The 16,970-nt window shown below is 63.2% G+C and overlaps 1 protein-coding gene across 1 annotated transcript; it reads right to left on the reverse strand.

The window, feature by feature from the left end:
• Positions 1-1,121: 1,121 nt before the first annotated feature.
• On the reverse strand, positions 1,122-3,710 carry ZNF574 (zinc finger protein 574). The gene has a single exon (XM_064440131.1). The coding sequence runs from the start codon at positions 3,620-3,622 to the stop codon at positions 1,148-1,150; it is 2,475 nt and encodes an 824-aa protein (XP_064296201.1). The 5' UTR covers positions 3,623-3,710; the 3' UTR covers positions 1,122-1,147.
• Between the last annotated feature and the right edge of the window lie 13,260 nt (positions 3,711-16,970).

Below are 16,970 nucleotides of genomic sequence, written 5' to 3' on the forward strand. Positions count from 1 at the left end.
AGCGTCACTGGGGGGGTCCCCCAGCCCCCAAAATGGGGGTGAGACCCCCCCCCCAAGAAGGGCTGGGACCCCCGGGAACGCCCCCAGTCGTCCCCCACCCCCCGCATGTCCACAAGATGGGGATGAGACACCCCCCCCCCAGTGCAGGGCTGGGGGTACGTGGGTGTCCCCAGGGGGGTGTCAGGGGGAGCCCCCATCCCCAAAACGGGGGCAAGGCCCCCCAGTGCAGGGCTGGGGGGACGTGGGTGTCCCCAGGGGGTGTTAGGGGGTCCCCCGGTCCCCAAAATGGGGGCAAGACCCCCGAAGTGCAGAGCTGGGCCCCTCGGGAATGTCCCCGGGGGTGAGATGACGTGCCCCGCCCCCTGACGTCCCCAAAATGGGGGTGAGACCCCCAGAGAAGGGCTGGGACCCCCGGGGGTGTGAGAGGGGGACCCCATCCCCCAAATGGGGGAGAGACCCCCAGAAAAGGGCTGGGGTCCCCCGGGGGGCGATGGGGGTCCCCCAGCCGCAAAAAGAGGGTGAGACCCCCAGTGCACGGCTGGGACCCCCCCAGTGGGGGCGATGGGGGGTCCCCCAGCCCCAAAATGGGGGTGAGACCCCCAGAGAAGGGGTGGGACCCCTGGGGGTGCGATGGGGGGGTCTCCCCACCCCCAAATCGGGGTGAGACCCCCAGAGAAGGGCTGGGACCCCCGGGGGTGTAATGGGGGGGTCTCCCCATCCCCAAAATCAGGGTTAGACCCCCCAGAGAAGCGCTGGGACCCCTGTTGGTGCAATGGGGGGGTCTCCCCACCCCCAAAATCAGGGTTAGACCCCCCCAGAGAAGCGCTGGGACCCCTGTTGGTGTAATGGGGGTGTTTCCCCACCCCCAAAATCAGGGTTAGACCCCCCAGAGAAGTGCTGGGACCCCTGTTGGTGCAATGGGGGGGTCTCCCCACCCCCAAAATCAGGGTTAGACCCCCCCAGAGAAGCGCTGGGACCCCTGTTGGTGCAATGGGGGGGTCTCCCCACCCCCAAAATCAGGGTTAGACCCCTCAGAGAAGGGCTGGGCCCCCCGTGGGTGCGATGGGGGGTGTGTGTGTGTGTGTGTGTGTCTCAGGGGTGTCGCCCCCCACCCCCCGCCACCCACTCCCCACCCCCCCTTTCCAATTCAGACCCCCTCCCCGCTGCCGTCACCCAGAGCCCCCTCCTGGTTAACGGCGGGCGCCTCGTGCTCGGGGGGCGCGGGGTAGATCTCGATGGTCTCCATGATGGCCAAGGCGTCGCCGTAGTCCCGCCCGTCGGCGGCGACGGCGGTGACGGTGACGGCGGCGGTGACGGCCGCCTGCGCCTCCGCCAGGGCCTCGCGCTCGTGCCGGAGCCGCTGCTGCTGGTGAAGCTTTCGGTGCTTCCAGAGGTTGGAGAAGGAGCGGTAGGCTTTGCCGCAGGCCTCGCAGCGGTACGGCCGCTCGCCGGTGTGGATGCGGCGGTGCTCGGCCAGGCGGACGGCGATGGCGAAGGCCTTGCCGCACTCTTCGCACTTGAAGGGCTTCTCGCCGGTGTGGAGGCGGCGGTGGTCCTTGAGGTGGGTGGATTGCCGGAAGGCTTTGCCGCAGTCGGGGCACGGGTAGGGGCGCTCGCCGGTGTGGATGCGGCGGTGGACCTGGAGGGACGTCTCCGTGCTGAAAAGCTTCTTGCACTCGCCGCACTCGAAGCTTTTCGGGCAGGCCGGGCGGCGCGGCGGCGCCGGGGGAGCCGCCGCCGCCGCCGGGGGGTCGCCGGGAGCGCCGTGGACCCTCTCGTGCGCCCGCAGCCGGGCGGCCGACCCCACCTTCTTACCGCAGGTCGGGCATTCGAAACGCCGGCTGATTTTACCGCATTTATGCTCCCGCAGCTGGAGGGAGGTGACGAAAGCGGCGCCGCAACCGGCGCAGATGTGGGGCTGGCGCCCGGCGTGGCTGAGCTGGTGAACCTCCAGCAGGCGCCGGAGGAGGAAGGAGCGGCCGCACTGCTGGCACTTGTAGGGGTACTCGCCGGTGTGGTGGTAGCGGTGCATGAGGAGGCGGTAGGGGCGGTGGAAGCGGACGCCGCACTCCTGGCACTTGTAGGGGTAGCGGCGGCTGTGCACGAAGAGGTGTTGCCGGAGGGTGGAGGACTGGGTGAAGCGCTTGTGGCACACCTCGCACTCGTAGGGCCGCTCGCCGGTGTGCGTCAGGCGGTGCCGGAGGAGGTTGGCTTGGGAATTGAAGCTCTTGCCGCACTCCTTGCAGTGGAAAGGCCGCTCGCCGGTGTGGGTCAGGAGGTGGTTGCGGACGTGGGATTTCTTCTTGAACATCTTGCCGCACGTGGGGCACTTGTGCCGGCGCTCGAGGCGGTGCACGAAGCGCTGGTGCCGCGCCAGCTGCGGGTGCTTGGAGAAGACTTTGCTGCACATCAAGCAGCGGTAACTCGGCCCCGGCGCTTCGCCGGCCTCCGAGGAGTAGATGACGGCGAGCGGCACGGCCGCCTCCCCTTGCGCCGGCGCGGCGTCGGCGGCCTGGGGGGGGTCGGGGTGCTGTCGGGGGGTCGGCGGGGTGCCGTGGGTGCGCCGGTGGTAGAGGAATTTGGTCATGTTGACGAAGGCTTTGCCGCAGGGGCAGCGGTGGAGGGGGTTGGGGGAGTGGGTGCGGCGGTGAGCCAAGAGCACGGCTTCGGTATCGAACGCCAAGCCGCAGTCGAGGCAGAGGAAGTGGGATTCGCCGCTGTGGCCGCCCAGGTGTTGTTCCAGCGCCGGAGGCGACGGCAGGACCTTGCTGCAAAGGGGGCACTGGAAAGCGCCCAGGCGGTGGCACCGCAAGTGGAGCTGGAGCTGGTGAGCCGTGGCGAAGAGCTGCTCGCACTCGGCGCAGCGGTGCTCGGCCGCTCGCCGCGCCGGGGCCGCCGGCGGCTTCGCCTCCTCGGGCCCGTCTTTCAGCTCGTAGCTGTGATCGGCGGCCGCCGGCGCCTCGCTGGCGCCGCCGTTGAGCGCCGGGGCGGCCAGGTGAGCCGCTTGGTGCTCCAAAAAGTCCTTTGGGGTTTGGAAAAGCTGCAGGCACTCGCCGCACTCGTAGAGGAGGAGCTGCACCGTGCCGCCGTCGCCGCCGCTCTCCGCCGCGCCTTCCTCCCCTTCCTCCTCCTCCGGTTTGCGGTACGAGTGTTCCAGGTCTACCAAAGCTTGGTTTTGACCTTGAGCGACGGTTTGTGGGGCGGGAGGATCGGCGCGGTGGCTCTGCCGGTGAGCTAACCAAACCTCCTGGCTGGTGAAGAGCGCTTTGCACTCCACGCACTCGTAGTGGATCTGCCCGGCGCCGGAGGGCGCTTTGGCCGTGCCGGGAGGTTCCGGGTCTTGCCCTAAAAGCTTGATGTGCATTTCTTGGTGCTCCAAGAGCTGCCCCGGCGACACCAGGAGCTGCCCGCACTCCAAGCACTGGTACTGGCTGCTCTCCGGCATCGCCAGCGCTTGGTAATCCCCGGCCAAACCCACCAGCTCGTACTGGTGTTGCTGGGGGCCGACGTGGTGCTGCTGGTGGAGGAGGGCGTCCTCCAGCGAGGCCGAGAGGTGGCTGCACTCCGAGCAGACGTAGCGGTGCTCCACGTAGAGCACCGTCTCCTCCGACGGCTCCGACATGGCGGGGAAAGGGGAGGGGGAGGCGGCAGCGGGGAGGGGGTCTGCATGGGACGAGGACGGGGCGGGGGGGGGCGGCGGTGGGAGGGAGCTGCGGAGGGGGGAAAAGGGGGTTAGAAAATGGGGGGGGGGACACACACGGATCCACACTGCCAGGCTGAGAGGTGGGGGTTCCCTGATACCCCCCTCCCACCTGCCTACACCCCCCCGGGCCTCCTCAACCTCCCCCAGGGTCCCTTCAACCCCCCCCCAAGGCCCTTAGAACCCTCCAGGATCCCTTGGAGCCCCCCAGTCCCCACTGATCCATCCCCCCCAGTGCCCTCAGGCCCCTCTAAACCCCCCCCAGACCTCTTGGAGCCCCCTATTCCTCACTGATCCATCCCCCCCAGTGCCCTCAGGCCCCTCTAATCCCCCCCAGGACCCCTTAGAGCCCCCCAATCCCCACTGATCCGTCCCCCCCACTGCCCTGAGGCCCCTCTGAATCCCCACCAGCCCCCCCAGGACCCTTTAGAGCCCCCCGATCCCCACAGAACCATCCTCCCAATGCCCTCAGACCCCTCTGACACTCCTCAGGACACCCTCGAATCCCCCCAGAGCCCCTTAGAACCCCCAATCCCCACAGGTCTGTCCCCCCTAACACCCTCGGACCCCTCTGGCCCCCCTCAGGACCCTTTAGAACCCCCCAATCCCAAGAGATCTGTCCCCCTCACTGTTCCCATGACACCCTCACACCCCTCTGACCCCTCCCGGTATCCCTTAGAGCCCCCCGCAGACCCCAGCTCATACTCTGTCTGGGTCCCCCTGACCCCCATGGACACTATGTACCCCTCCCCACACCCCCCAACCCCCTATTCCCCCCCTCAGGGCCCCCCCAGCCTCCTCTTACCCCCGCTCAGTCCCCAACCCCCCAGCCTCCTGATCCCCCCCATAAGCTACCCCTGACCCCTCCAAACCCCTGTTCCCTTCCTCAGCTCCCCCCCAAACTCCTGTTCCCCTGCCTGAGCCCTCCCCCAAACCCCCCAGGACCCCCATTTCCCCCCAGACCCCTTGTACCCCCTCTCAGGACCCCCCCAGACCCCCAATCCCCCTCAGAAGCCCCCCAGACCCCTTTTACGCCCCCCAGACCCCTGTGACCCCCCTCAAGATTCCCCCCAACCCCCACCTCTGACCCCACCTCTGACCCAGAACCCCCTTCCCCCTCAGGACCCCCCCAGACCCCTCTGACCCCCCCGAGCCCTTTTGCCCACCTCAGGACCCCCCCCCGCCCGACTCCTCTGACCTCTCCCCAGACCCCCCTTCCCCCTCAGGACCCCCCTCTAGACCTCCCCAGACCCCTCTGACCCCCCCTAGGCCGCTCTGACCCCCCCCCCGGCCCCTCTGACCCCGCTTTCCCCTCAGGACCCCCCTGGCCCGCCCCGAAACCCCGCTCCCCGCAGGCCCCGGGACCCCCCGGGACCCCCCGAAGCCCCTCAAGGACCCCCCAAAACTCCCTGGGACGCCCCCGGGGCCCTCCCGCCCCCCCTCACCTCCCGTCTCACTCCCGCTCTCGCTCCCTCTACACTCCCCCTTCCCCCTCCGGCACCCCTCAACATCCCGCCTCCCTATTGGCCGAGGCCGACAGACCAATCACCGCCTCCCCGCCGGAGGGCGTCGGGGACCAATCGCGGCGCGGCCACGCCCACGAGGCGCGGTGACGTCAGGGCGGGGTTTCCGCCATGTTGGAAGCGGGAGGAACCAACGCGGGGGGGGAGGTGGGACGTACCAAGGGGGGAGTTTGGGGGGTCGGAGCGTACCAAGGCGTGGGGGGCGATTTGCGGGGGCTGGAACGTATCAAGGGGGGGGTTTGGGGGGGGGGGGTGGGACGTACCAAAGTGTGGAGGGATTTGGGGGGATTCGGATTGTACCAAGGGGGGGGTTGGGGGCTGAAATGGGGGGATTTGGGGCTTCTGGATCGTACCAAGGAGGGATTTAGGGGGGGCTGGGACGTACCAAAGGGGGGGCGGGGATTTTGGGGGTGTTTAGATTGTACCAAGGAGCATTTGGGGAGAGGAAATGGGGGGATTGGGGGGGATGGAATGTACCAAAGGGGGGATTGGGGGGGTTCAGATTGTACAAAAGGGGGATCTGGGGGGCTGAAACGGGGGGTTTTGGGGGGTCTGGATCGTACCAAGGAGGGATTGAGGGGGGGCTGGGATGTACCAAAGTCGGGGGGATTTGGGGGGAGCTGGGACATAGCAAGGGGGGGGGGCTTGGGGGGGGCCTGGCTCCCCCCCCGGGCCCTGAGCCAGACCATTGTGAAGGGCTGGGGGGGGGGTTTGGGGCATCCCAATGGGTCCCGGGGGGGTGGTGATTGGGGGCCCCCCTCCCCCGCCCCGGGGGGGTCCCGGGGGGGTCCCGGGGGGGGCGGACAGAGGGAGGCAGCAGGTCTATGAGGTCCGGGGGGGGCGGGGGGGGGGTTTGGGGGTGCAGGGGCTGGGGGGGGCTCTGACCCCCCCCCCGGCCCTCTTTGGCTGTAGGAGGGGGGACTCGCTTCCTTCGGCCACCCTGGGGGGGGGACACACGGGGGGGGGGGGTCGTGACAACGGGGAGCCCCGGGAGGTGCCACCGCGGGGGACCCCAAGGTCATGATGTCATAAGGAACCCCAAGGTCATGACCCCAAGGAGGTCGCCAAGGCCTTGACCCCAGGGCCATATAGGGGGTGGGGACCCAGGGCCATATAGGGGACAGGGACCCAGGGCCATATAGGGGTTGGGGGCCCGGGGCCATATAGGGGGTGGGGACCCGGGGCCATATAGGGGGTGGGGACCCGGGGCCATATAGGGGATGGGGACCCATGGCCATATAGGGGATGGGGACCCAGGGCCATATAGGGGACGGGGACCCAGGGCCATATAGGGGTTGGGGACCCGGGGCCATATAGGGGTTGGGGGCCCGGGGCCATATAGGGGATGGGGACCCATGGCCATATAGGGGATGGGGACCCAGGGCCATATAGGGGACAGGGACCCAGGGCCATATAGGGGTTGGGGACCCGGGGCCATATAGGGGGTGGGGACCCGGGGCCATATAGGGGATGGGGACCCATGGCCATATAGGGGGTGGGGGCCCGGGGCCATATAGGGGTTGGGGGCCTCACGACATATAGGGGATGGGGACCCGGGGCCATATAGGGGTTGGGGGCCCGGGGCCTTATAGGGGTTGGGGGCCCGGGGCCATATAGGGGGTGGGGACCCGGGGCCATATAGGGGTTGGGGGCCCGGGGCCATATAGGGGGTGGGGACCCGGGGCCATATAGGGGTTGGGGGCCCGGGGCCATATAGGGGATGGGGACCCGGGGCCATATAGGGGTTGGGGGCCCGGGGCCTTAGAGGGGTTGGGGGCCCGGGGCCATATAGGGGTTGGGGACCCGGGGCCATATAGGGGATGGGGACCTGGGGCCATATAGGGGATGGGGACCCGGGGCCATATAGGGGGTGGGGGCCCGGGGCCATATAGGGGTTGGGGGCCCGGGGCCATATAGGGGTTGGGGGCCTCACGACATATAGGGGCTGGGGGCCCGGGGCCATATAGGGGATGGGGACCTGGGGCCATATAGGGGACGGGGACCCGGGGCCATATAGGGGTTGGGGGCCCGGGGCCATATAGGGGGTGGGGACCCGGGGCCATATAGGGGGTGGGGACCCGGGGCCATATAGGGGATGGGGACCCGGGGCCATATAGGGGTTGGGGGCCCAGGGCCATATAGGGGATGGGGACCCGGGGCCATATAGGGGATGGGGACCCATGGCCATATAGGGGGTGGGGACCCAGGGCCATATAGGGGGTGGGGACCCGGGGCCATATAGGGGATGGGGACCCATGGCCATATAGGGGGTGGGGACCCGGGGCCATATAGGGGGTGGGGACCCGGGGCCATATAGGGGGTGGGGACCCGGGGCCATATAGGGGGTGGGGGCCTCATGACATATAGGAACAAAAACCTGGGCCATATAAAGGATGGGAACCACGGGCTATATAAAAGATAGGGACGTACTGTGAAGTACTGGGATGTACTGGGAGGGAACTGGGATGTACTGGGAGGGAAGTGGGATGTACTGGGATGTACTGGGAGGGAACTGGGACGTACTGGGATGTACTGGGAAGGAACTGGGATGCACTGGGAGGGAAGTGGGATGTACTGGGATGTACTGGGAAGGAACTGGGATGTACTGGGAGGGAACTGGATGTACTGTGAGGGAACTGGGATGTACTGGGATGTGCTGGGGGGGCGCCGGGGGGGGCAATGGGGACCCGGGCCCTTACAGGGCTCTGGGGGGCCGGAACGAGGGGCTTTGGGGGGGTCCGGATCGTACCAAGGGGGGATTTGGGGGGCCAAAATGGGGGGATTTGGGGTTCTGGGTCGTATCAGGAGGGGTTGGGGGCGGGGGCTGGGATGTACCAAGCGGGATTTGGGGGGGGGGGGGGGTTGGGCCCCCCCCAGGCCCTGAGCCAGACCATTGTGAAGGGCTGGGGGGGGGGGGGGTTTGGGGCATCCCAATGGGTCCCGGGGGGGTGTGACTGGGGGGGTCCCGGGGGGGTGTGGCTGGGGGGGTCCCGGGGGGTCCCGGGGGGTCCCGGGGGGTCCCACGGAGGGAGGCGGCAGCTCTGTACAGATCTTTATTGTTCCCGTCAGGCGAACACACGCGGTTACAAAAACCCGTCCTGAAAAGGAGCCGGAACGAGGGGGGGGAGGGGCGGGGGGGGGGAGGGGCGGGGGTGGGGGCGGGGGGGTGGGGGTGGGGGGCTAAAAAAGGAAAAAAAAAAAAAAAAGCAGGAAAAAAAAAAACACCCCCAAAACAACCCCCCAAAAAACCCCCACAAACAACGAACGAGGCGGGACGTGACGTCACGCGCGCGGGCCACCCGCGGGGGGAGGGACACGGGGGGGGAGGGGGGGGAGGGGGGGAGGGGGGGCGGGGGGGGCCACGCACGCCAACTGGGGCGGGAAGGCTGGGGTGGGGCTAAGGGGGCGGGGCTAAGGGCGGAGGGAGGGGTTATGGGAGAATGGGTGGGGCTAAAGGCAGAGGGGCGGGGTTAAGGGGCAAGAGGGGTGATGGGGGAGGGGCTATGGAAAGGGGAGGAGCCAAGAGGGGAAGGGAGGGGCTAGGGCGGGGCGGGTTTGTGGGGGCGTGGCTAAGGAGGGAGGGGCTGTGGCAGAGGGGAGGGGTTAAGGGGTTGGGGAGGGACTAAGGTGGGGACTAGGGCAGAGGGGAGTGGCTACAGAGGGGGTGGGGCTAAGGAGGGAGGGGAGGGGCTAAGGAGGGGCGGGGCTAATACAGGAGGGGTGGGGCTAGGGTAGAAGGGAGGGGCTAGAAGGGGCGGAGCTAGGACAGAGGGGTGGGGCTAGGGCAGAAGGGCGGGACCAAGGAGGGGCGGGGCTAGGAAAGGGGGTGGGGCTAAGGCAGGAGGGGAGGGGCTAGGGCAGAAGGGAGGGACCAAGGAGGGGCGGGACTAGGATGGGGGTGGGGCTAAGGCAGGAGGGGAGGGGCTAGGGCAGAAGGGAGGGACCAAGGAGGGGCGGGACTAGGACGGGGGTGGGGCTAAGGCAGGAGGGGAGGGGCTAGGGCAGAAGGGAGGGACCAAGGAGGGGCGGGACTAGGACGGGGGTGGGGCTAAGGCAGGAGGGGAGGGGCTAGGGCAGAAGGGAGGAGCTAAGGGGGGAGAGGTTTAGGTCAGAGGGTGGGGCTATGGGGGGGGCGTGGCCAGCCGGAGGCGTGGCCAGCCGAGGGGCGGGGCTGGGGAGGTCGCGGCGTCAAAAATAGACATTTGAGGAGTCGGGGGGGGGGTGGGGCTTTTGTATAGAAATTTTCTTTTTTTTTTTTTTTTTTCCTTTTTTTTCACATTTTTCCAGCTTTTTTTTGGTTCCTTTTTTGTTTTTTCTCCCCAGTTTTTTTTTTTTATTATTTTTTTTGTTTTTTTTTTTTAATTATTCCCACTCACTTTAAGGTCTCTTAGAAAAGGGGGCGGGCGGCGGGTGGACATCTTTGGTTTGCTCTGCGCTTCGCTCGCCGCCCCCGGGGACACGGGGGCGGGGGGGGGGACGGGACACGGGGAGGGGGGCACACGGGGGGGGGGGGGGACGGACACGACCCCCCGGGGGGGGGGGGGGGGGGGGCTGGGGGCGAGGGGTCACGGGACGAGGTCACCCCCCCCACCCCGACACCCCCCCGACACCCCCCCAGCATGAGGGTGCAAGTCTCTCTCTTGGGGGGGGCTCTGCCCCCCCCCAACCCTCTTTGGGGGGCCCCAGGGGAATGGGGGGGTCCCTATGGAGCGACCCCCCCCATAAGACCCCCAAGAACCAGGGGGACCCCAAGGAGTGGGGACCCCCCCAATGAGAGCCAGGGATGCACTGGGATTGAGGGAGCCCCCAGTAAGTGGGGGCTCCCCCTAATAAATGGGGACCCCCCAGTAAATGGGGAGCCCCCAAAGAACCAGGGACCCCCCCCAAGAACTGGGGAGACCCCAAGAACAAGGGGGTGCACCGAGAACTAGAGTCCCACTGGCAGTTGGGGACCCCCCCGAGAGTTGAGGAGCCCCCATTAAGTGGGGACCCCCCCCATTAAATGGGGAGTCCCCCAATTAATGGGGACCCCTCCATAAATGGGAGCCCCCGAGAACTGGGGACCCCCCCCTAAAAAATGGGGACCCCCCAATAAATGAGGATCACCCCATTAAATGGGGACCCCCCCCCAATAAACGGGGAGATTCCCCCCCCCCAAGAAGTGGGGGACCCCCCCCCCCCGCAAGAACCAGGGACGGGGGGGTGGGAACACACTGGGAGCAGGGGGTCGCCCCGGGAACTGGAGACGCACCGAGAACTGGGGGAGCCCCCCCCCAAAAAAAGAAAAAAAACCAAGGGGGGGGGGTTTGGGGGACACCCCCCTCCCCCCCCCCGCAGCGCCGCGGCCCCCCCCCCGCACCCCGAGGGCGGGCGGCTCTTTGGTTGAGCACAGGTCTATGAGGTATATGTCCGGGGGGGGGGCGGGGGGGGGGGTTTGGGGGTGCAGGGGCTGGGGGGGGCTCTGACCCCCCCCCCGGCCCTCTTTGGCTGTAGGAGGGGGGACTCGCTTCCTTCGGCCACCCTGGGGGGGGACACACGGGGTGGGGGGGGTCGTGACAACGGGGAGCCCCGGGAGGTGCCACCGCGGGGGACCCCAAGGTCATGACCCCATGGAGGACCCCAAGGCCTTGACCCCAAGGTCATGACCCCGTGGAGGACCCCAAGGCTTTGACCCTATGGGGGACCCCAAGGTCATGACCCCATGGAGGACCCCAAGGTCATGACCCCATGGAGGACCCCAAGGCCCTGACCCTATGGGGGACCCCAAGGTCATGACCCCATGGAGGACCCCAAGGTCATGACCCCATAGAGGACCCCAAGGTCATGACCCTATGGGGGACCCCAAGGTCATGACCCCATAGTAGACCCCAAGGTCATGACCCTATGGGGGACCCCAAGGTCATGACCCCATGGAGGACCCCAAGGTCATGACCCTATGGGGGACCCCAAGGTCATGACCCCATGGAGGACCCCAAGGTCATGACCCCATGGGGGACCCCAAGGTCATGACCCTATGGGGGACCCCAAGGTCATGACCCCATGGGGGACCTTCAGGGCTCAAACATGAAGAGGTCCATGAGGACACAAGACCATGGAGGACCCCAAGGGTCGCGACATCATGGAGGTCCTCAAGGACAGGCCACCATGGAGCTCCTCGGGGCCTCACCACCGCGGAGGACCCCGAGGCCGCAGCCCCACGGAGGTCCCCAAGGCCATGGTCCAATGGAGGACCCCAACCTCCATGACATCATGGAGGACCTCAAGGCCATGGTCCAATGGAGGACCCCAACCTCCATGACATCACGGAGGACCTCAAGGCCATGACCCCATCAAGGTCCTGAAGACCATGGCCCAGTAGAGGTTCTCGAGGCTGTGACACTGTGGAGGACCTCAAAGCCATGACATCATGGATGACCTCAAGGCCATGGTCCAATGGAGCTCCCCAACTTCCATGACATCATGGATGACCCCAAGGCCATGGTCCAATGGAGGACCCCAAGGCCATGACATCATGGATGACCCCAAGGCCATGGTCCAATGGAGGACCCCAAGGCCATGACATCATGGATGACCCCAAGGCCATGGTCCAATGGAGGACCCCAAGGCCATGACCACGGGCCCCCAGCACCTGGAGCTTAGTCACAGCATCTGAGTCACCACCATCACCATCGTCACCATGACCGTGGTCACCACGACCACCACCACCACCACCACCACCACCACCACCACCACCATCACCACCACCACCACCACCACCACCACCACCATCACCACCATCACCACCACCACCACCACCACCACCACCACGACCACCACCACCACCACCACGACCACCACCACCACCATCACCACCATCACCACCATCACCACCATCACCACCATCACCACCATCACCACCACCATCACCACCATCACCACCATCACCACCACCACCACCATCACCACCATCACCATCACCACCACCATCACCACCATCACCACCATCACCACCATCACCACCATCACCACCATCACCACCACCATCACCACCATCACCACCATCACCACCACCATCACCATCACCACCATCACCACCATCACCACCACCATCACCACCACCACCATCACCACCACCATCACCACCACCACCATCACCACCATCACCACCATCACCACCACCACCACCACCATCACCACCACCACCACCACCATCACCACCACCACCATCACCACCACCATCACCACCATCACCACCATCACCACCACCACCACCACCATCACCACCACCACCATCACCACCACCATCACCACCACCACCATCACCACCACCATCACCACCATCACCACCACCACCATCACCACCACCATCACCACCATCACCACCACCACCATCACCACCACCATCACCACCATCACCACCACCACCATCACCACCACCATCACCACCATCACCACCACCACCATCACCACCACCATCACCACCATCACCACCACCACCATCACCACCACCATCACCACCATCACCACCATCACCACCACCACCATCACCACCACCATCACCACCATCACCACCACCACCACCATCACCACCATCACCACCATCACCACCACCACCACCACCACCATCACCACCATCACCACCATCACCACCATCACCACCATCACCACCATCACCACCACCACCATCACCACCATCACCACCATCACCACCATCACCACCATCACCATCACCACCATCACCACCACCATCACCACCACCATCACCACCACCACCACCACCACCATCACCACCATCACCACCATCACCACCATCACCACCATCACCATCACCACCATCACCACCATCACCACCATCACCACCATCACCACCACCACCACCACCATCACCACCACCACCATCACCACCACCACCACCATCACCACCATCACCACCATCACCATCACCACCATCACCACCACCATCACCACCACCACCACCATCACCACCATCACCACCATCACCACCATCACCACCATCACCATCACCACCATCACCACCACCATCACCACCATCACCACCACCACCACCATCACCACCATCACCACCATCACCACCACCATCACCACCATCACCACCATCACCACCACCACCATCACCACCATCACCACCATCACCACCACCACCACCACCACCATCACCACCATCACCACCATCACCACCACCATCACCACCACCACCACCACCACCACCACCATCACCACCATCACCACCATCACCACCATCACCACCATCACCACCATCACCACCATCACCACCATCACCACCACCATCACCACCATCACCACCATCACCACCACCACCACCATCACCACCATCACCACCATCACCACCATCACCACCATCACCACCACCATCACCACCATCACCATCACCACCACCATCACCACCATCACCACCATCACCACCATCACCACCACCACCACCACCACCACCACCACCACCACCACCATCACCACCATCACCACCATCACCACCATCACCACCATCACCACCACCATCACCACCATCACCACCATCACCACCACCACCACCATCACCACCATCACCACCATCACCACCATCACCACCATCACCACCACCATCACCACCATCACCATCACCACCACCATCACCACCATCACCACCATCACCACCACCATCACCACCATCACCACCATCACCACCACCACCACCATCACCACCATCACCACCATCACCACCATCACCACCATCACCACCACCACCACCATCACCACCACCATCACCACCATCACCACCATCACCACCATCACCATCACCACCATCACCACCACCACCACCACCATCACCACCACCATCACCACCATCACCACCATCACCACCACCATCACCACCATCACCACCATCACCACCACCACCACCATCACCACCATCACCACCATCACCACCATCACCACCATCACCACCACCACCACCATCACCACCACCATCACCACCATCACCACCATCACCACCATCACCATCACCACCACCGCCCCCCCACAGGTCACCTCCGAGTCCCACCGATTAACGAGGTCACCAGCCCAAGAGCACCCAGACGGGGGGGGGTGGGGGGTGGGGGGGTGGGACCACACCCTGGGGGTGCTCCCCTCCCCCCCGCCCCTCCCCCCCGCCCCTCCCCCAACCGCCCCTCCCCCAACCGCCCCCTCCCCCCCCAAAAAAGCCAACGTACAAAACCTGGTGGGTTTTGGAGGGGGGTGGGGTGGGGTTGGGGGGGGGATATGGGGGAGGGGTGTCCGGCCCCTCCCCCCCCGCCCCCCCGCCCCTCCCCCCCCCAATTTCTATTTGGTTTCTCTTAAAGTAGCTGAGGTATATGGCGCGCGGCCCCCGCCCCCCGGGCCCTATTTGGTTTGGCAGCTGTAATTAAAGCTTCGTTATCGAGATTAGCACGGGGGGGAGGGGCGGGATGCGGGGGGGGAGGGGCAGCGTTCGGGGGTGGGGGGAGGAAGGGGGAGGGGGGGACACACACACGACCCCCCCCCCCCAAACACATACCCCCTCCCAGGCGCCCGGGCGACCCCCGCCGAGCTCCGCGCCTGCAGACGGGCTCCATTTTTGGTCTAAAAATCAAAAATTTGTGTGGTTTGTTGGGTTTTTCTTTTTTTTTTTACACTTTTTGGTGTGTTTTGTTCTGTTTTTTCTGAGGTTTGGGTGCGGTTCGGTTTTGGTTTGTTGGTTTGGGGTTTTTTTTGGGGCCTTTTTTGGCCTTTTTTGGCATTTTTTGTCTTTTTTTTTGGCCTTTTTTGCCTTTTTTTGACTTTTTTTGTCCTTTTTTAATCCTTTTTTTTGGTCTTTTTTGTCCTTTTTCCTCCATTTTTGACAGCTTTTCTTTTTTTTGTCCTTTTTAACCCATTTTTTCCACTTTTCTTCTCCTTTCGTATCCTCCTTCTGGGTTTTTTTTGGTTTTTTTTTTTTTGGCTTTTTTGAGCTTTTTTTAAGCTTTTTTTTTTGGCTCTTTTTGGCTTTTTTTCTTTTTTTTGGCTTTTTGAGGCTTTTTTTTTTTGGCTTTTTTCTTCTTTTTGATGCTTTTTCCTCACTTTTTGGGGTGGGTTTTTGGTTTGGTCGCTGTCCGAGCGTCGCCTCTCACTTCCCTGTGGTCGGGGGGGGGGGGGGGTTGCGGGGGGGTCTCAACCCCCTCCCCCCCCCCCCCTCCTTTTTTTGGCGTTTTTCTCCTTTTTTCCTCCGGGAAGAAGCGATGACGCCCATTTTCTGTATTTAAAAAAAAAAAACACCCCAAAAAACCAACAACCCCCCCCCAACCCCCCCCCAAAAAAGGGGGTGCTGCCCCTCCCCCCACCCCCACCCCCCCCCCGAAAAAAAATTAATTTTTTTTTCTATTTTTTCTTCTTTTTTTCTTTTTCTCTCTGTCCAAAACCCCCCAAAAAGCCCCAAAACCCCATGAAAACGAGGGGGGGGGTGGGGGTACATTCAGGGGCGGGACCCCCCCCCCGCCCCCCCGAACCCGGCGTCGTTTGGGGGCTTCGGGGTCGGGTTTGGGGGGGTTTTTTTCCCCCCCAAGAGTTTTTTTTGGGGGGAGAATTTTATTGTTTTTTCCCTTGTTTCGCGTCTTCACAGTATTTTGCAGCCGCCGGAGCCGAAACGAGGTGAAACGCGAGGATTTTGGGGCTCCATGAGGTATATGTGTCCGGCGGGGTGGGGGTGAGGGGGGGGGCGCCCTGGGTGTCCCCCCCCCCCCTTTTCATCCCTTTTCCAGCCGTTTCGGGGCCAAAGCGGCGAGTTTTGGTGGTTTCCTTCAGCTTTCGCTGGAGATTTTTTGGTTTCCTGCGGGGGGGTCAGGCACTGCGGGGGGGCGGGTTTTCGGTGGGTTTTTGGTCTCTTTTCTGTGTTTGCTCCTTTTTTTGGCTTTTTGGTTATTTTCCCTTTTTTTTGGTTTTGCTTTTTTCCCTTTTTTGTTTTTTTTTTCTCTTTTTTTTGCTTTTTTTCCCTTTTTTTTTAATTTTTTCCTCCTTTTTTTTGGCCTTTTTCCTCCTTTTCTTCTTTTCTTTTCTTTCTTCCCACTTTTTTCTTTTTTTTTAAATTTTTCCTGTTTTGTTTTTTCCTTTTTTTTTCCTTTTTTCTTTTCCCCTTTTCATACACTTTTTTCCTCTTTTTTTTTCCTGTTCTTTTCTTTTTTCCTCTTTTCCTCTTTCCCTTTTTCCCTCTTTTTTCTGCTTTTTCCTCCTTATTTTCCTTTTTTCCTCTTTTTTCTTTCTTTTTTTCCTTTATTTTTTTTCCTTTTCTCCACTTTATTTCGCCTTTTTCCTTGTTTGGGTGGTTTTTCCCTTCCCTTTTCCCTTTTCCCTCTTCATTCCATCCTTTTCCTCGGTTTTTCCCCCCTTTTTTCCTTCTCATTTCGCCTTTTCTTCCTCTTTTCCTTTTCCCTTAGTCGCTTTTTTTTTCCTTTTCTCCTTTTTCCGTTGCTTTTCCCCATTTCTTTCACTTTTTTCCTTGTTTTTGCTTATTTTTCCCTCTTTCTTCTTCTTTTTTTTCCAGTTTTTCACCTCCCCCTCCTCCGCCCGACAGCTCCGACCCCCCCTCGGCCGCCGCCTCCTGGGGATAAATAAATACGGGGGGGGGGGGCGGGGAGGGGGGGCGATGCCGGGGGGGGGAGGGGTCGGTCCCACCGAGCCCCCCCCCAATAAAAAACCCCAGATTTGCATTAAATCCCCCCCCCCCCCCCCCCCGCAAACACATTCGAGCGGACACCGAG

This window comes from Phalacrocorax carbo, unplaced genomic scaffold (assembly GCF_963921805.1).
Source record: "Phalacrocorax carbo unplaced genomic scaffold, bPhaCar2.1 SCAFFOLD_316, whole genome shotgun sequence".
In the NCBI taxonomy this organism is placed as follows: domain Eukaryota; kingdom Metazoa; phylum Chordata; class Aves; order Suliformes; family Phalacrocoracidae; genus Phalacrocorax; species Phalacrocorax carbo.